Source organism: Euprymna scolopes, chromosome 36, assembly GCF_053919585.1.
Source record: "Euprymna scolopes isolate OS-2025 chromosome 36, ASM5391958v1, whole genome shotgun sequence".
Lineage (NCBI taxonomy): Eukaryota > Metazoa > Mollusca > Cephalopoda > Sepiida > Sepiolidae > Euprymna > Euprymna scolopes.
This window is the reverse complement of record NC_136517.1, coordinates 53,050,903-53,072,610: the sequence shown is the minus strand read 5'-3', so window position 1 is coordinate 53,072,610 and position 21,708 is coordinate 53,050,903. Positions and strand designations below refer to the sequence as shown.

At 32.7% G+C, this 21,708-nt stretch overlaps 1 protein-coding gene across 2 annotated transcripts in view; it reads left to right on the top strand.

Moving 5' to 3' along the window:
* LOC145260483 (organic cation transporter protein-like) overlaps window positions 1–21,708 on the top strand; it is a 291,891-nt gene that overhangs the window by 217,445 nt on the left and 52,738 nt on the right. For both annotated transcript variants that reach the window (XM_080118592.1, XM_080118593.1), the window contains exon 6: window positions 3,657–3,791. In XM_080118592.1, the coding sequence (XP_079974718.1) occupies window positions 3,657–3,791 (135 nt within the window). The remainder of the gene's footprint in view (window positions 1–3,656; window positions 3,792–21,708) is intronic.

The window sequence follows — 21,708 nt, the reverse complement described above, 5'->3', positions numbered from 1 at the left end:
AATACTATATAATCTCCACTACATAATACTATATAAGCTTTACTACATAATACTATATAATCTCTACTACATAATACTATATAATCTCCACTACAAAATACTATATACTCTCCACTACATAATACTATATAATCTCCACTACATAATACTATATAATCTCTACTACATAATACTATATAATCTCCACTACATAATACTATATAATCTCCACTACATAATATTATATAATCTCAACTACATAATACTATTTTATCTCTACTACATAATACTATATAATCTCCACTACATAATACTATATAATCTCCACTACATAATACTATATAATGTCCACTACATAATACTATATAATCTCTACTACATAATACTATACAATCTTCACTACATAATACTATATAATCTCCACTACATAATACTATAAAATCTCTACTACATAATAATATATAATTTTTACTACATTATACTATATAATCTCCACTACATAATACTATATAATCTCCACTACATAATACTATATAATCTCCCCTAAAAATACTATATAATCTGCCCTACAAAATACTATATAATCACCAATACATAATACTATATAATCTTTACTATAAAATATTATATAATCTCTACTACACAATACTATATAATCTTTACTACATAATACTATACTACACAGACTATAAAATCTCCACTACATAATACTAAATAATCTCCACTACATAATACTACATCATCTCCACTACATAATACTATATGAGTTTAATACATAATACTATATAATCTCTACTACATAATACTATATAATCTCCACTACATAGTACTATATAATCTCCACTACATAATACTATATAATCTCCACTACATAATTCTATATAATCTCTACTGCATAATACTATATAATCGCAACTACATAATTCTATATAATCTCCACTACATAATACTATATAATCTCTACTACATAATACTATATAATAACCACTACATAATACTATATAATCTCTACTACATAATACTATATAATCTCCACTACATAACACTATATAATCTCCACTACATAATACTATATAATCTCCACTACATAATACTATATAACCTTTACTACATAATACTATATGATCTCCACTACATAATACTATATAATCTCCAATACATAATACTATATAATCTCCACTAAATAATACTATATAATCTCTGCAACATAATATTATATAATCTCTACGACATAATACTATATCATCTCTACTACATAAACCTATATAATCTCTACTACATAATACTATATAATCTCCACTACATAATACTACATGATCTCCACTAAATAATACCATAGAATCTCCACTACATAATACTATATAATCCCTACTACATAATATTATATAATCTCTACTACATAATACTATATAATTTCTGCTACATAATACTATATAATCTCTGCTACATAATACTATATAATCTCTACTACATAATACTATATAATCTCTAGTACATAATACTATATAATCCCTACTACATAATACTATATAATCTCCACTACATAATACTATATAATCTCCACTATATAATAATATATAATCTCCACTACATAATTTTATATAATCTCTACTACATAATACTATATAATCTCTGCTACATAATACTATATAATCTCTGCTACATAATACTATATAATCTCCACTACATAATACTATATAATCTCTGCTACATAGTACTATATAATCTCTATTACATAATACTATATAATCTCTGCTACATAATACTATATAATCTCCACTACATAATACTATATAATCTCTGCTACATAATACTAAATAATCTCCACTACATAATACTATATATTCTCCACTACATAATACTATATAATCTCCACTACAGAATTCTATATAATATCTGCTACATAATTCTATATAATGTCTACTACATAATACTATTTAATCTCTGCTACATAATACTATATAATCTCCACTACATAATACTATATAATCTCTGCTACAAAATACTAAATAATCTCCACTACATAATACTATATAATCTCCACTACAAAATTCTATATAATCTCCACTACATAATACTATATAATTTCTACTACATAATACTATATAATCTCCACTACATAATTCTATATAATAACCACTACATAATACTATATAGTCTCTACTACATAATACTATATAATCTCTACTACATAATACTATATAATCTCTACTACATAATACTATATAATCTCCACTACATAATTCTATATAATCTCCACTACATAATACTATATAATCTCCACTACATAATACTATATAATCTCCACTACATAATTTTATATAATCTCTACTGCATAATACTATATAATCTCTACTACATAATTCTATATAATCTCCACTACATAATACTATATAATCTCTACTACATAATTCTATATAATCTCCACTACATAATACTGTATAATCTCTACTACATAATACTATATAATGTCCACTATATAATACTATATAATCTCTTCTACATAATACTATATAATCTCTACTACATAATACTATATAATCTCTACTACATAATACTATATAATTTCTACTACAATACTATATAATCTCAACTACATAATACTATATAATCTCTACTACATAATACTATATAATCTCCACTACATTATTCTATATAATCTCAACTGCATAATACTATATAATCTCTACTACATAATACTATATAATCTCTTCTACATAATACTATATAATATCTACTACATAATACTATATAATCTCCACTACATTATACTATATAATCTCTACTACAATACTATATAATCTCAACTACATAATACTATATATTATCTCTGCTGCATAATACTATATTATCTCTACTACATAATACTATATAATCTCCACAACGTAATACTATATAACCTCCACTACATAATACTATATAATCCCTAGTACATAATACTTTATAATCTCCACTACATAATACTATATAATCTCCACTATATAATACTATATAATCTCCACTACATAATACTATATAATCTCCACTATATAATACTATATAATCTCTACTACATAATACTATATAATCTCCACTACATAATACTATATAACCTCCACTACATAATACTATATTATCTCTAGTACATAATACTATATAATCTCCACTACATAATTCTATATAATCTCCACTATATAATACTATATAATCTCCACTATATAATACTATATAATCTCCACTACATAATACTATATAATTTTTACTACATAATACTATATAATCTCTACTACATAATACTATATAATCTCCACTACATAATACTATATAACCTCCACTATATAATACTATATAATCTCTAGTACATAATACTATATAATCTCCACTACATAATACTATATAATCTCCACTATATAATACTATATAATCTCCACTACATAATACTATATAATCTCTACTACATAATACTATATAATCTCTACTACATAATACTATATAATCTCCACTACATAATACTATATAATCTCTACTATATAATTAAGTGAACTGATTTTTTGAATAAAACTTTTAAAATAAAATTGTAGCATCGTTTTTTTAGGCCGACAAATTTAGCGTTCTACCTTGTAATTATTTTTTTTTTTTTTTACAATTTTTATTTTTGTTGTCCAAAAAAATTCCTGAATATGCTGTGCCGTTTGCAGGTTGATGATCAGTTTCACGTATTTTGGCATCTACATGACATCCAACTCCCTTGCCGGTGACCGTTTCCTCAACTTCTTCCTCACAGCTTTTATGGAAGTCGTTGCTGGTGTGATCCTCTTGAAAACTCTTACCAAGTAGGTAGAATATTTCGTTCTTTGCATTGTTTTGTCACCAAATACAATACATGTAATACATGCCCTTCTTCACTCATTGATTCTTCTGTTCTTGTGTTTTTATTATTATTATTATTATTATTATTATTATTATTATTATTATTATTATTATTATTTGTTTGGTTATTTCGTATCTGTTTCTTGATTAATCGCCCCTAGGAAATTATAAATTATACCGTGTCTGGTTTTCTTTATTTTTGTTTTCATTCAAATGCGGGTTATATTTTGGTTCTGGTTTTTGCATCCTTTATTTGAAGATTTGTATAAGATTTCTTGCATACATCTAATTGAACACAAGTAGTAATTTTTCTCCATAGCTGGAAGGGAATAAGCAGTTCCATGTCTTTCTGAACAGTATCAGCATATAAATTCTCACTTCTCTTATTTTGTCTCTGAGTCCTCACATTCCATGAGTGATGTTTCTGAAAAAGAGGAAAGAATTGCTGTTTTATGGGTTGGAATCTTATTCCATCTAACGCTTCTCGTTCGCTGGTTTTTGATCTTGAAGTAATATTTTCTGCTTTTTTTTTTTAGCCTCTTGCATCTGGTGGCTTCATGCCTTGCTTTGAGTGATTTCTATCAAAAAAAAAAAAAAAACAAATTGATGCAAACGCTGATTTCATAGTCTGTGAATCCATCCATTAGGCCAAATACTTTTCCCTGAATAAATAGCTGCTCAGAAATTATTCAGCTTTCTAGTTTTGTTTTAATTTAAACATGGATTTGTTGTTCTATTTTTGGGGTTTAAATTCTTTATATGATTTGCGTTTACATTTTTTAGTGTTAAATTTATGTAGTTTATTCATGTAAGAGTGTACATTATTTACAGTTAAATGAGTTTCAGTATTACTACCAAACAACTTATCTATAATGCATGAATGACAGCCACCTATAAGGACAAGTCCTGTAAGATTGCTTGGATTTTTCAGCTCATCTTTCCAAATATCATCCGAGGCAAAGAAAAACCCATTATGACGTCATCCCGTTTTTCTACATTGCTATCAGCCTTCATAAATGTTCATATACTCATTTTTATTATACCCGGCGTTGCCCGGGTGTTTGGGGGAGGGGAGGGATAAAATAAAAGTAAGTATGAGGATCGAACCCGAATCGTTGAGGCAAAGTTGTAAATTAAAGTGTGAAAAAAAAAAAAAAAAAACGTGCGATATTAACCATTTGCCCAACGCGAGATGCTAATGGAAACACGTTTGAATTTATTTAATTAGTTGGATTTAGCAGGTGCCCGTTTTAAATGAGGTCAAGTTTTGACTGCGGGGTAGTATTCATTTACTGCTGAACGCTTCCCCCCCCCACCGAAGATGTTATAGGAAAAAGACTAACCCACATGCGGCGAGCGACAAATATTGAATATTTATCTTCCCGAAATCGACCAAATTAAATAGACAGGCGAGCTTCGTTGTTAAGTGTGAGATATTACGATTTGTATGTGATATAAAAAGTTGTGAACCGAGCGACCGCTTGCTTCTCTGAAAGAAGCCTTTTGTAGACACACAGAAAAAGCGAACACACATACATACACACATTTTCGCTTTTATATTTATAGATAGAAAACTCAATGTTTATGTAATTGTTTGTGTTTTCCCTACAGGAAGAAATGTTAAAGAATACATGAAATCTAAAAATGTTTTCTTATATACAATTTCCCGCGGAAAACAATGGAAGGTTTATGAATCTTTACATTCACCCCTAAAGGGCTATTAAAACCTAAACCCTTTAAAACTTCAAATATATACCGTTTTTATGAAATTTTATATATATATATATATATACAAAATCGGCGCTTATGGCAACGGATCATTAAATCTAAGGGAGATAACCAGCATAAACATAGCAAAAATAAGCATATTTTGCAAGATATAATTTGGGACGCTAAATAATCAGTAGAACAATGGAAGAATGTTAAACGAAAAAAAAAAAAAAAAAAAAAAACATGATTACACACACAAAAAAGAAATTTGTTTTTTTTTTTATTTTAGGTAATTAGGTCTGCGTCAAGATGATTAAAACTTTTTTGAAGTAGTTAAACTGTCAATGATTAAAGTTTAATTTTTTTTTTTTTTTTTACTATTCTGTAGTTTCAGTTTGCAAGGTATAATTTTGGGCGCATAATAATTAACATACACAAAACAACGAAAATACAAAACTTTTTGGAAGTAGATTTTGACGTATTTGAACCGGCAAGGTAATTTTTTTTTTTTCAACGAAAATAAAATTAAAAAAAATAAGAAATTTGTTTTTCTTTATTTTAGGTAATTAGTCATTTCTGTCTATGATTAAAGTAGGAGAAAATAACAACGTTCAAAGACAATGTTCGGGGTTTTTTTTATCGGGGGGGGGGGGTCTCTTAAATAAGGGAAGCATTTTTCTTTGGCTAATTGGACAACAACTTCTTGATTGATTAACAAGTTTATTTAATTTTTGTGGTACTAGTGCCCTTATTGATCCGTGCTGAAATAATAACGCTATTATTTAAAAAGCCATTCTTAACATATATTATAAATTATATCTTGCAAAATATGCTTATTTTTGCTATGTTTATGCTGGTTATCTCCCTGAAATTTGATGATCCGTTGACATAAGCGCCAAAAGTTGTCCCAAATCTTTACATTATTACATTGTGAAGAAAACCAAGAAACTTTGCCCTCGTGTGCAGGCGAGTCACTAGGGACTCTTTAAAACTGACTTTTATTCCTTTAAATACATTTTTCTTAATTTAAATTTGTAATTTACCAATACAAAATAAGTACAATTTATTCGATAAATGTTAGGTACACCTAAAAATGCCAATAGAGTTATTTCCCTTGAAGAGAGAGTTATCACCCTTGAAGTAGAGCCGAGTCGAGGCCGCCGAGATATATTATTAACATAATGTTAATAATATATCTTGGCGGCCTCGGCCGAGTACCCCCTGACAGTTTAATGGTTAAACAAAATGGCCTCTCCATCGCAGACTTTAAATCATCACATACCCAACGCCCTCTACATCGCCAATTAATCTGTAAGTTTTTTTAAATAAAGGCATCCTTCATTATTTGATCATGTTTGAGTGGTTATTAAACTGATAATATGTAACATTCGACATAATAAATAAAACGAAAAATAAATATGTGCATCATTATGTTAAATGATTGCATTATAATTATATTACCTTTGATGAGGGCATTTCACATTAATATGATAAAAGTTTACTGACTTATGTATTAGGGATTTTTATTCTCGGCCTCCAAGATGAACAGAGATTAGATTCCTGTAATAACCTGATCCCTGTTGATTGCGTGTTCATTCTGTGAAGTACTAGGAAGTCCACCCTCTCAGGCTTTGCCGCACTTTTTGCAGATCAGATTGCCCCTCCTCGTAGGTGCTGACTTCTCAATCCCACTTTCCGACCCTTGTGTCACAGTTCCTGCATCAATCTACTATTAAAACTGTGTGGATTTTGCGGGGTTGTTATCTTTTTTTGTTCCTGGACACAATGTTTGACATCACAAAGGGATAACGTCATCGACTAAAACAGGTTGAAGACTTTGTGAAGGGATCATTTATGACGCCATAAATACTGAAGTAACAACGAATTACATAAAGCTAGTAGAACAAATTTAGGACCAAGATCAAAGTGTAGTATCTGTTCTTCAGATGCTACACTTCAATTTCTTGTTCTCTGTCAACGGAGGAGAAATCCTTCACGACTGAGACTATTTTTATTTTTGCTCCTTTTCTCCACGTTAAAAAAAAACAACCCTGGTGTCTAACTCCGTCCTGTGGGGAGGCAAAGTAAATAGAAATCATTAAATGGGGGTGTTTTTTTACTAATGTGTAACTGCTTATCACAGCCCAAAAGCCACTCGAGGATAAGGTATAATGAAGTTGCCAGGTGGATAATGAATATCTTGAGAGAATTGAAAACGATGTGTGAAATTGATTATGTAAGTGAACAGTTCGACAAGAATTTGTTAGCATTGGATTTGAAAACAATTATGTTGTGTCAATAATTAGGGTTGGGATGATTAATCAGAATCGGGAAATGGAAAAATCGAAACTTTTGGAGCTATAGGAATCAGAAAAATTTGTGCCTATTTTACGATGCCAAAAACAATTCCTTAAATTATCTTTTTTATTTGTATTTTGTTTAAAACAAAATCTTCTACTGCTGGTAGTGATAATAAAATAATATTTATCGATTTTTTTGAATTACCAGCAAAACTAAAATCTATAGATCACCCCCCCCCACACACACACACACACAAGTCTGTTTTTAAGTTTGAGAAAATAGATACACAGTTAATATGTATTTTTATGGTAATAGGGAAACAACAAATTTAAAGTTGAATATTAAGAAATTTATAAAGAATTGTATTGGAATTGGTAATTGTATCAGAATCGGGAATTTAGTATGAAATTGGTAATTGTATTGGAATCGGGAAAAATATTGGAATCATCCCATCGCTAGAAGCAACCCTACTGTCATGTATTCCATAGTTGAAAGTTCTTGGAAAAAATTTTCTTCATGTTTTGTTTAGTTTTAGGGTTACAACGAAAGACAGGAATTCTGGCAAATAAGTTGTTTGTGAGTAATGCCCAAAAGCCATTTTTCGCTGTAAATAATTGTTGTTTTTAAATTAGTGAATTATCTAAACTTGTATTTGTATCTTTCTTAAATAGAAATGTTTTCTATTTTCTTCTTTTTTAGATAGAGAGATCTGTATATATATATATATATATATATATATATATATATATATATATATATATATATAGATAGATAGATAGATAGATAGATAGATAAATGGATTGATAAACTTTGAATATTTTTTGTTTTGCTACATCATTATCTTTTAAAAAATATAAAAAAAATTGTTACTGAATATGACACGATTAACTCTTTCTCATTATGATACTTTAAGGAAAAAATATTGGTAATTACATTATTACCTCCCCTTGAATAAACTTGTTAGCCCACTTAAAAAAAAAAATCTGCTATGCACTGAGGACTATTTAATTTCCCATTCTTTCAACTGCCACCGTTGTTGTATTCGTTTGTGAAAAAAACAAATTGTACTGAGGCAGAGAGCAACAAAACACCAGTTTACCGCTGGGAAAGATTTTAATTAAATAATTCTCATACCTAGCGACAGAGAGAGACTGGTTAACGAGTTTATTCAGGTGGAGGTAATAATATAAGTGATAATATATTGTTAGGAAGAAGATATTGTTGACAGAAAAATATCTTCCTTAGTTGAGATCAAATTCACTCTTTAGCATCGCATTCGTATTGTTTCATTTACTTTGTTTTTCTTTTTGTTTCTTTTTGTTTCTTTTTGTTTCTTTTTGTACTTTTACTCACACCAAACTAGTCATATAGTCATTGATGCATAAGAGGCTACTATGATAGAGACCATATTTCTAGGGGGTAACCTTGTTAAGGAGTTGGGCAGAAAGATTTGTTCGCATTACATCTAAATTTTTGCACAATGGTACAGGAAATAGGGAACAGGAAGGGAATCCCTGAAGGCAAGCAGTCTGAGAAATGAAGTTATAAGAATAGAAAATCATCCGGTATCTATGACAATGAAGGAGTGGGATTTGGCAACAAGTGTGGTGGATTTAGGGGTATTTTCTAAAATAAAGACTCGTTTCTTCTTCTTTGTCTAAGAAAACACCCATTTATCTTGGAATATATTTTTAGGAAGGTAGTGTTGTAGTATATATTTTAGTGTCATTATATCATCATCCCAGGTATCACTACCTCCTTTAGAAAGGGCTTGTATAATATTAAGAATGAGATTAAAAACTGCAAAGACTTATTGTCACTGAGACTTTAGCAAACACCACTGGTTATTGTCAATGAACAAACACTGATGATGATGCATGTGAAAACTCCAAGTCAGTAAATCTATAGCTATATATCTATAAAAGTGAAATTGTCTGTCGTTGTGTCTGTGTACATTTTCCTACCAAATAACTGTCAATTTTCAGTCTACAAACTCGAAATTTGACATAAGGGGTATTGAGATTTAGGGAAATCTTTTAATTGGTTTACGACCAGAAATTTGGCTGTCAAGAGGTCAAAGTTCAACGATTTGACCTGTGAAAACTCTACCAAACTCCTCCGCCGATTTTGGGTCTAAACCCTTAAAATTTTGGATGTAGGTTACTCGGACATGGATCAAATTTTTTAATTTGATTTGAGCCCAAAACAATAAATGTTAAGGGGTCAAAATTGGGTCAAAGTTTTAAAAAATTTGACCTCTGCGATCTCTAAAAAATTACTCAGCCAATTTGAAATTTTACATAAAGTGTATTCAGACATAGGGTAAGCTTTTTAATCGATCTTTGGCCGAAGATTTGGCTGCTAAGAAGTCAAAGTTTAAAATATTTAACCTTTGCGGTCTCTAGCAAACTATTCAGCGAATTTTGGGTCACTTTGAGAGAATTGGAGGTAGAAAAAGGAAAAGATAAAGCTGTGACTTAGCAATTTTATTCCCTTATAAATATGCAAGCCAGTGACAGTTACTCTTAGCAGGGTGAATTGGCTTTCCTCAAAAGAAGATGCTTAATGGGAATATCAAGCTGTCCCTAGTCGTATGTATATGTATATACTGATCAAGGGATATGACGATGCCGGGTTTTTGAAGATCTTGCTGTGGGGGGGGTGACATTGTCCTATGTATAGAACCTGATATTCCCAAATGATCACCTATTTGGTAATCAGCAGGCTCAGTATTGCTTAACGTTAGGGATTGAACAAAAACTGGTGTGTCATCGTAAGTATCATTGTAAATAGTAAGAAATTCATTCATATATTTCATATCAAGCAAGTAATTTATTAGTATATTTCATATCTAGCAAGTAATTTATTAGTATATTTCATATCTAGCAAGTAATTTATTAGTATATTTCATATCTAGCAAGTAATTTATTAGTATATTTCATATCTGGCAAGTAATTTATTGGAATATTTCATATCTAGCAAGTAATTTATTAGTATATTTCATATCTAGCAAGTAATTTATTGGAATATTTCATATCTAGCAAGTAATTTATTAGTATATTTCATGTATAGCAAGTAATTTATTAGTATATCTGATATCTACCAAGTAATTTATTAGTAGGTTTGGTCTGGTTGTTTTTGTTTTATGGCATATCAACCCTTTTCAGGTTATTTTATGTCGAATCAAAAGATTTGAAGAAAAATTTTTTAATAGAATATATTTATTGTTTTCAAGTTGGTTTCTATTTAACCCATAGTTGGGACCCTAACAGGTACTATCACTCGGGGTCAGAGTGGACCTGGGAGCAATGGCAATTAAAGGATAGCTCCACACTTCCCAAAGCCCGCAAGCTGGGGCCTCACAACTGGATATAGTTTAAGGTCATATCAAGGACCAATTTATTAGTAAGTAATTTATTAATATATTTCATATCTGCCAAGTAATTTATTAGTATATTTTATATGTAGTAAGAAATTTATTGGTATATTTTATATGTAGTAAGAAATTCATTGGCATATTTCATATCTAGCAAAAACTTCATTGCCATATTTTATATCTAGCAAGTAATTTATTAGTATATTTCATATCTAGCAAGAAATTCATTGGTATATTTCATATCTACCAAGACATTCATTAGCATATTTAATATCTTGCAAGTAATGTATTAGTATATTTCATATCTAGCAAGTAATTTATTAATGTATTTCATATCTAGCAAGTAATTTATTAGTATATTTCATATCTAGCAAGTAATTTATTAGTATATTTCATATCTAGCAAGTAATTTATTAAAATATTTCACATCTAGCAAGTAATTTATTAGTATATTTCATATCTAGCAAGTAATTTATTAAAATATTTCACATCTAGTAAGTAATTTATTAGTATATTTCACATCTAGTAAAACATCCATTGGTGTATTTCATATATAGCAAGGAATTAATTAGCATAGTTCATATCTAGCAAGAAATTTTCTCCAAACTGAGAATAATTATTGGTTTGGAATACTTTGAGTGTGTGCAAGATGGGATCGTTGATAGATTATTATTTCAGAAGAAGGAATTAACATAAAAGTGTTCACCTGATTTCATCACCAGCGATAAAGAGAAAGTTAGATGTTTTACATGGAGATTATGGCGATAAAAAATTAAAATTTGAAATATAAATTTAGCCACCATGTTTTTTTTAGGAAAGGAAATTGAATGTCGTAGTGCATTACACGTACTCAGAGATTTATTTGGTTTATAGATAGTTGTTATTTTATTACTGTAGTCTTAATATTTTGATTTGTATCGGCCCCTTTTTTCTTTTTACTTTTAAGTCACTTGTCTTTTTTTTTATTGCCCGATCAAATTGTATCTGTTTTTTTAATGTCCAGTTTAATTGTGCCCCTTCTTTTCTGATTGCCCAATCAAATGGTTTCTTTGATTTTTATCATCCAATCAAATTGTTTCTCTGATTTCAATTATTTAAATCAAATTATATATTTACTTTCTCCTTGTCCAATCAAATTGTGCGCTTGCATTTTGATTGTCCAATCAACTTTAAAGTTTAGTAATTATTTCTTTTGTGTGTGTGTGTGTGTGTGTGTGTGTGTGTGTGTGTGTGTGTGTGTGTGTGTGTGTGTGTGTGTGTGTGTGTATTTTGCATACATATTAGTTTGCATATTTTTTTTTTAATTATTCAGATATTTCTTTCATCATATTCACTTTAAGGTGATTTGTAATCTTGCATGAAAAGTAAATTTAAGTTTGGCAGGCTATGGTTTCAACACTTAGTGAAAGAGATACATCAGTAATTATAAAAGTTTGATTTCCATAAATAAAATTGAGTAGGGTTTTTGCATATTTGGTCCCGTCACTATAGTGTTTAGCATTAACATTGTTGGCTCAGAAGTATTAAGAATTACCTATCTTAGGCCACGTCCAAGTTATCTCCCCTGGATTATACTGAGCTATGAAAGAACCAACTCTTCTATTTCAAGAAATCAAAAATATCTAATGTGGAGAATATATAAACTGGGTCAGCAATTGTCCAACACGCTGCTATCTTGGCAAGCTTTTCACTAACTCTTGTCAGTCGTTTTCAAACCAATTTTCTTCTGGTTACAGTCGTAGACTCCCAAAATATCATCAACAAAATATAAGTCACATTTATGTATATATATTGCTCATATATATTTATCCCTATTCGTTTACCCCGGCAATACATGTTTTATTTTTCAGTTGCGTTGGGACATTAACATAGTCGCCTTCAATAACTACGTCTGTCGTTTTCACACCATTATGAATCATGTTTCACATATTCTTCTCACGTTTGTCGTTGACAAACTGTTTACATGAGAATAAACGTATATATCTATCTGTATATATATATGTAAATTCCATTGCTTCTTAATTGTTACTCTTTTTTTTCTCTCCTTTGTTCATTTTATACCCTTGTATGTTGCACAATAAGAACGTAATACATAAAATGGAGACCATGCGTCTTGGAAGAAAAGCCAACATGGGGTCATTAAAAATGTAAAAATGAGACCATAAATATATATATATATATATATATATATATATATATATATATATATATATATATATATATATATATAGCTTTAAGTAAAAGAGAAAAAAGAAAGATCAATTCCACAAAAGGAGACTTATCCGGATTATACACACACACTTCTTGCTCGTCCGTCGGAATCGACGATGACCAAGGTATCAATCAATTCGGCGTCAGGGGTTTGTGGGTCCTGAGATGGCTGATGAGGCCAATCCATGCTCGGCAGACTCTTCCACACTCTGGACACGTGAAGGCGGTATCGGCAGGCTGTGAACAGGCAGCTCTCTCCTTCCTCCTCTTGCGCTTCTGCTGGTCATGTGTCATGCGTTGATTCTCTGCCCTGTCGGCTCCTAGGCTGATGACGCAACGCCAGGCCGAACGTTTAGCAGCGCGACTCTCCCAAGACTGGGGGCTGATGTCAAAGTCTTTTAGGGACGTTCTCACACAATCTTTATATCGTTTCTTTTGGCCCCCTGCATTCCGCTTTCCCTGGCTGAGTTCCCCATAGAAAAGTTATTTGGGGATTCGGCTGTCGTGCATGCGATAGACATGGCCTGCCCACCGGAGCTGGGTTTTGCGGATTATGGTGGTGATGGTATGGAGCCCCGCGCGCTTCAAGACTTCTGTGTCAGGAATTCTGTCTTGCCAGCGGATGTTGAGAAGATTACGGAGGCATCTGAGGTGGAAGCCATTCAACTGTTTTTCATGTCTTTTATATGGCGTCCAAGTTTCGCAGGCGTAGAGTAGGGTTGTCAGGACGACCGCTCGGTATACTTTCAGTTTGGTTGCGAGTGTAATGCCTCTCCTCTTCCACACATTGTCTCTAAGTCTTCCAAATGCACTGCTCGCTGTGGAGATCCTATGGTTAACCTCAATGTCAATGTTGGCGGTGCGGGAGAGGGTGCTGCCAAGGTAGGTGAATTGCTCCACAGCATGGATCTTCTGTCCTTTGACAGTGATGCCGGGTTCATGGTATGCATCTCCTGGGGCGGGTTGGTACATAACTTCTGTCTTCTTTGTACTGATGGTGAGTCCAAAGTTGTCACAACTGGTGGAAAATCCGTCCATTTGACGTTGCATCTCTATCTCATTTGGGGCATTAAGGGCACAGTCATCGGCAAAGAGAAGGTCTCTGATGATGGTTTCCCTCACTTTCGTGACTGCCTGCATTCGCCTGATGTTAAACAATTCCCCGTCACATCTGTACTTGATGACAATGCCAGAGTGACTGTCTTTGAAAGCGTCCTGGAGCATGGCAGAGAAAACCATGCTGAAGAGCGTCGGGGCTAAGACACAGCCCTGCTTGACCCCGTTGGTCACAGGAAAGGGTTCTGAGGGGTCGCCGTCATCCAGGACACGAGCGGTCATGCCCTCATGGAACTGCCTGACAATGGCGATGAACCTGTCTGGACAACCAAATTTTTTCATGATCCGCCAGAGGCCATTTCGGCAAACAGTGTTGAAGGCCTTGGTCAGGTCGACGAACGTGGTGTAGAGGCCCCGGTGCTGCTCGACACACTTCTCCTGCAGTTGGCGTGCAGCAAAGATCATATCAGTCGTCGCGCGGCCCGCTCGAAAGCCACACTAGCTCTCGGGAAGAAGACCATCTTCAAGGTGCACCAGCAGGCGGTTGAGAAGGACGCGGGCCAGGATTTTCCCGGCGATGGAAAGAAGGGATATCCCGCGGTGGTTGTCACATGACTGACGATTTCCCTTGCGTTTGTAAATGTGAACGATAGTAGCATCACGAAAATCTTGTGGTAATTCTTCACTCTCCCACATGGATTGGAAGAGTTCTGTTAGTCTTAAAAGCAGTGTAGGTCCACCAGCTTTATATACTTCTGCTGGAATTGAGTCGGGGCCGGGGGCCTTCCCAGAGGAAAGTTGCTTGATGGCTTTGCTTACTTCCTCTGACGAGGGTGGGATGTCGAGCTCCTCGTTGATAGGCTCCTGGCGTAGTCGATCGATGGCTTCATCGTTGATGGAAGATGGTCGGTTTAGCACACACACACACACACACACACACACACACATATATATATATATATATATATATATATATATATATATATATATATGTATATATATATATATATATATATATATATAATCCGGATAAGTCTCATTTTGTGGAATTGATCTTTCTTTTTTCTCTTTTACTCAAAGCTATATATATATATATATATATATATATATATATATATATATATATATATATACATTTGGCAACATTTTATTCTCCCTACAGAGTTGGAGATGAACTGTAAAATATTATGTATTTCTTGGCTTTACTGAATATTGTTTGAAGCACTCGTTCAACTTTCTCTAATGTTTAGTATGCTATATTGTTTAGAGAGCTCACAAGTGGAATAGTCTTATTTATTTATTTATTTATTTGTGGACTGTTATCCTCATCTTCATAGTTGTTGTTTCACGACGTTTTGGCCAACTTTTCCTCTGGTTGGTTGACTACGACTAGATAGGAATGCTGAGTCTCTTTACTGTATCCTCAGTAATTACTGCCTTCCATGGTTGTTGTCGTCTCACCACGTTTTTGACTAACTAATCCTCTGGCTGGCTGGCTTTGGATAGGATTAAAACCGCTATCTTCAGACAATGCTTACCTGGAACAATAGAGATTCAACGCCTCTATCCAATTAATTACCGAGGATACATTTAAGAGACTCAGCATTCCTATCCTGTTGTTGTTAACCACCTGTCGAAAGTCAGAGCAATAGTTGGCCGAAACGTTGTGAAACAATAACAAGTATAAAGATGAGAATAACAGTCCATAAATAAAAAAAAAAATACAAATTATTCATCTCAAAGGATTCCAATAAAAAAAATGATATAGAATGCCCTTGTGTCTCACTTTCTCTGAATGACACACTGCTTATAAGTGGTTATGGTTGAAATATGACCAGATCACTAATACCTGTGTTGAATCTCACTTGTATGGATAGAGATGATGAATTGGATAGAGATGATGAAAACTGATGATTTGGATTCACTAAGTTCGAATCCAGTTAATTCCGTAGCACTATTTTCATTATCTATTTTAACAACCTTCACACAGTTCTCCTTGTGAGTACTTGATTCTAGAAAGCAGGTAAAACAAGTGAAGCATGCATAGTCCCCTGTGAATACACAGTGAACGAGGCATAAAAAAAATGACTAAGTTCAGCATTTGCCCCCACCCCTACCTTATTTAGTCCCAAAAGTCTTCAGGGGACGTCAAATCCTGATGAAAATGAACAAACGGGGCAGTTGTAGGCATTAACATATGTAAATTTGAGTTCTGCAAAAGAAATTACTAAATCCATCATTTGCCCCCCTATTTAACCCCAAAAGTCCCCAAGGCTTTAAAATATTTAAATTTGAGTTCAGCACCGTGCAAAACTGCTAAATAGACATACACAGAAAATTTTGGACCAATATGGTAAAATAGTCCCAAAAATGGAGTGTTTTTAATAGCCCTTAAAGAGCCCCTTTAAGAGTTATCGCGAAGTATAGACAAACAAAATTATACAAAAATCAGTTAGTTACAATTTTTCAGAAAGTTTTATAAAAATCCAAAGCAACAATTTTTTTTTAATAAGTACAAAAGTATCAATTTTAGCTATTTTAACTCAAAAGGCACCCCTAAGGAGGCAACTGGAGTTTTCCCGGAAAATCCGTTCTGTTACTTTTTTACTCATATCATGTTTAATGTTTGTGCAAAATTTCAAAAAATTCCAAGGCATAGTTATTGAGAAAGGTGCGGACAAGGGTGAATTTACAGGTCCACCTTCCTTTTTTGGGGGGACCAAAAAAATAAGAAAGTTGTACCATGCCGACTATATTATGTTTTTTTTTGTTTTGTTTTTTTTTTACCTTTATGGAGTCCATCGATACTGGTCGTTTCACTCTCCCTGTTTCAGGGCCAATTTTGATATTCTGCTACGATTTTGTTTATTTCACACACAGCTAGAAAAAACATGTTCATAAATGAAAAAAGACAAAAACAATTTTAACTTCAAATTTGAACTGTTAATCAATCTTAGCTATATTGTAACCATTCCTGGACAATGCGATAAACACTGCTCCAAAATGGTATGAACGCCACCCTAGCGAGGATCTTGTATAATTGTGATTTCTGTTAATTTCTGATCAACAACTAACTTTATTATCTAATTTCAATTATATTATCCAGTCAGCTGACCAAAATGAACCAATGACACATCCACATTTGCATCGCGTGTCAATTCGGTCCTAATTATACATGACTTCTAAAACTGCCAAACAAAGAGTCCACATAAATATTAAAAACCTACAACTATTTTCATTATTGTGCCACAAGGAGAGGCGCCCTTTTTTGTAGAGTTTGATTTTCTCACATTCAAGGCCCACGTTGTGCCTTACTTTGCCCTTGTGGGGCGGCAAATAAATAAGGGCATAACAAATTGACACATTGATTATAGTCGCTTTTCTCCGAACCCCAGATAATTAAGACTCTAGAGAGAACTAATGACACCGTGCAACGACTGTGTATTACCTGTTTGGACAGGCAACAGACTGTAGCTGTTAAGGATCTGAAACAACTTGGGCTCAAAAAGAAACAATGGTCAACAGCTGTTTAAAATGAAGATAAAACCACCCACGAGACGTACTCATGACACAAAAGATACAGCTCGGCCACGATAGTGTTATATTACAACTTAAACTTGAAGTAGAACTGGTGGGGGTCTGCCAAACTTAAATTTGAAATAGAATTTTCACATAAATGCCACACTTAAGTTTAAAATAGAGTTTTGTCGATTTATCAGGCTTAAGCTTGGAATTGAATTTTCACTGGTTTGTCACGTTCAAGTTTGAAATGCCGTTTGTTCTGTCATACTTAAGTTTATAATAGCATTTTCGTTTGTCTGTCACACTTACGCCTTAAATAGAATTTTCGTTAGTCTGTCACACTTACCCTTGAAATAGAATTTTCGTTGGTCTGTCACACTTAAATTTGAAATAGCATTTTCGTTGGTCTGTCACACTTAAGTTTTAAATAGCATTTTCGTTGGTCTGTCACACTTAAGTTTTAAATAGTATTTTCGTTGGTCTGTCACACTTACATTTGAAATAGAATTTTCGTTGGTCTGTCACACTTAAATTTGAAATAGCATTTTCGTTGGTCTGTCACACTTAAATTTGAAATAGCATTTTCGTTAGTCTGTCACACGTAAGCTAGAAAAAGAATTTTCGTTGGTCTGTTGGACTTTGGTTTGAAGTAATATTTTTTTCCTCTTTCATATTAAAGAACATTCGTTCTTTTTTCCCAAATTTTATTTGCTTCCGTTGTATGATTTATATTTTTTATATATTTCCTTGCAAGGTGTCCATTGTGTTTATATATATATATATATATATTTATAATCTGATAGAAGGGATCATGTGTATATTTTTGTGTTTGTTGTTTTGTTGTTTTTGTTTTTTGGTAACAGGGAATGGAAAAGTAAGAATTCAACAAATAAAAATAAAGTTTGTATATTTTTTGAAAAAAAAAAAACAAAAAAAAACTTCATTCTTTGAAATTTCTTCATGCTCTGTTCTCAGTTCTTCAAAATGTTGTCACTGGAGACTGAACCGAATCACTGCAGAATCGGTTATATGCTTGGGGATGAAAGGTAGGTAAAAAAAAAAAAAACAACGGCCAAAGGAGCGGGTCTAAAAGCCGTAGAATCGGTGACGATTACAAGGGCGAGGACACAAGGAAAGATTAACAAGGAGACGAGGGAGCTGCGGTCGGTCTGCGCAATTTCATTGGATGGTGAGGCTAAACGTGTTTAGGTGAATGAAAGTGTTGTGTTTAGCTCTGTTGTGTTCTGGCAGAAGTCATCTTAAAGCTGGGTACAATTATTAACGGAACGGGGGGGGGCACTAAACACACGCACACGCATAAATAACTGCAGGAGCAGACATGGACTTAACATATATTTATAAGTAAAATTAAACTCGAACACCTGGATAAAAGGAGGACATTTATAAGTAAACACACACACACACACACACACACACACACACACACACACACACACACACACACACACACACACACACACTCAATGTAACCCGGATATAAGAGACTCCAGTATAAGGAAAACTGATATAAGAGAAATTAGAGCTTGTGTTAATGTAAGGTAATCCTGATATAAGAAACAATAGAAACAATAATATCCGTATACCCCGGATATAAGAGAGATCCCTCCTCTCTTATATCCGGGTTACATTGTATATATATAAATCTAAATATATACAGTGATAATATTTATATAAAGAAATATTAATAACAACACGACCCATGGAAATTTCACCAAATGAGAAATATATTGAATTAAGCTGATGTTCTGGATAGCACAAAAATAATTTTTTTTGTACATAAAACTCAGTAACACAAGCGAATATGAGTTTATTAACATTTCCATGCAAAGTGTGTCCATTGTATTTTAAAAACACAATTGACCCAAATGAGATAAACTAATAAATACTATTAAACAATCAGAAAGTAATATTGTGCTACATAGTTCAATACAAATAATAAAATCACATTGTAAAAGACAATCTTTAATTTGTTCCTTCAGTCCAACAACTCTTGACATACAATGTTCTTTTTTTCCCTGTTTCTTTCGAATGTTACCTTTTTTATGTAATGGTTCATTGACTTCTTTCTTCAATGAAAAACTGCTGCATGTCGAAATCATAGCATGTTTCTTTCTCACACCATTATATCAGTGATCATATATCATTATTATAATATTTGAAAACGAGACTACAGTACAGGGAGGTCACTTTCATATTGTTCAGAATTGCCAGATTGGCCTTTTCGAAATTTCTATAATTTAGCCTTTTTCGAAACATAACGTACAGACTAAGGAAAAGAACAAGCAAACTATTATATAAATTATTTTTATACCTAGACACTAACTGCTAGTCAGGAGATTCAATCCCAATCACAAAGTCAACCTTGTCTCTGTAGAATTCTACCTTTACCTCCAGGATACCAGCAATTAACACAGGGATTGACAGAAATTAAGTACCTATAAATGCCATGGTTACGGGCATGAGTAGTAAACATCCAGAGAGTATTCAACGACAGGAAGTCAACTCAGAATATTGCATTTTGTACTTAAGCTGACCATTTTTTCTTAATTCCCTAAAGAGAGGGTCCTGGATATGACCTTAAACTATATCCAGTGGTGAGGCCCCAGCTTGCGGGCTTTGGGGAGTGTGGAGCCACCCTTTAATTACCATTGCTCCCAGGTCCACTCTGACCCGGAGTGGTAGTACCTGTTAGGGTCCCAACTATGGGTTAAATAGAAACCAACGTAAAAACAACAAATATATTCTATAAAAAATTTTCTTCAAAATATTTAGATTCGGCATTAAATAACCCAAAAAGGGTTGATATGCTGTAAAACAAAAACAACCAACCAACAACCTAAAGAGTGCTTAATTTTAATTTCTTAAAGGGACTTATAATAATAATAATAATAATAACAATAATAATATTTTCATAAATAGATATTAAGAATTATTTTTATACCTACAGACAGTAGTGTTTCATGCTTATGCGATCATCAGTGTAGGAAGTAGCAATTACTGCCAATCTGGAGATCTGAACCGAGTCACAAAGTCAACCTTTGTAGGCTAGCATTCTACCTCCAGGCTACCAGCAATTAACACAGAAATATATTAAGAGTAATTATTATTCTATTATAATTATCAAGCCCCTTTATGAATACTTAAGGATGAGCACCGTCTACAGAATTATAACCAATGCAGTCAACTAGCAGTTTTGCAATGTTCATGACTTCTGCTCTTGCGAACACTCTAGATTGTCATAATGTATTCATCTGTATTTGGCGTTTAATAGTTCTTAATTTACTTTATTTCCATCGCAATTGTTTGGTGGCCCTGGAGTAGAGGCTTAGCGAATGGAGCAAAAAGTGGCTTCATGGCTGGGTTCGAAACTTATGTTACCCCTATATTGATGACCATGCAAGCAGATATATATATATATATATATATATATATAGATATAGCGTGTCCAGGGGTGATGAAAAAATCCAATAAAGTGCTCGATCGTAGATGTGAGAGCTGAAGATACAATATTTATTATATATAAACATATTTCAAGGTCGTACCATTGGTTTCGATACACCGAAAACAGTAATAATATACTGTGGAAAATCGGTATAATCTCTTCGGCGACAAAGAAAAAACTGGAACTAATGCAAAATGAACGAACATAGGAAAAACGCTAGACTTCCTTTCTTTCTTCCATA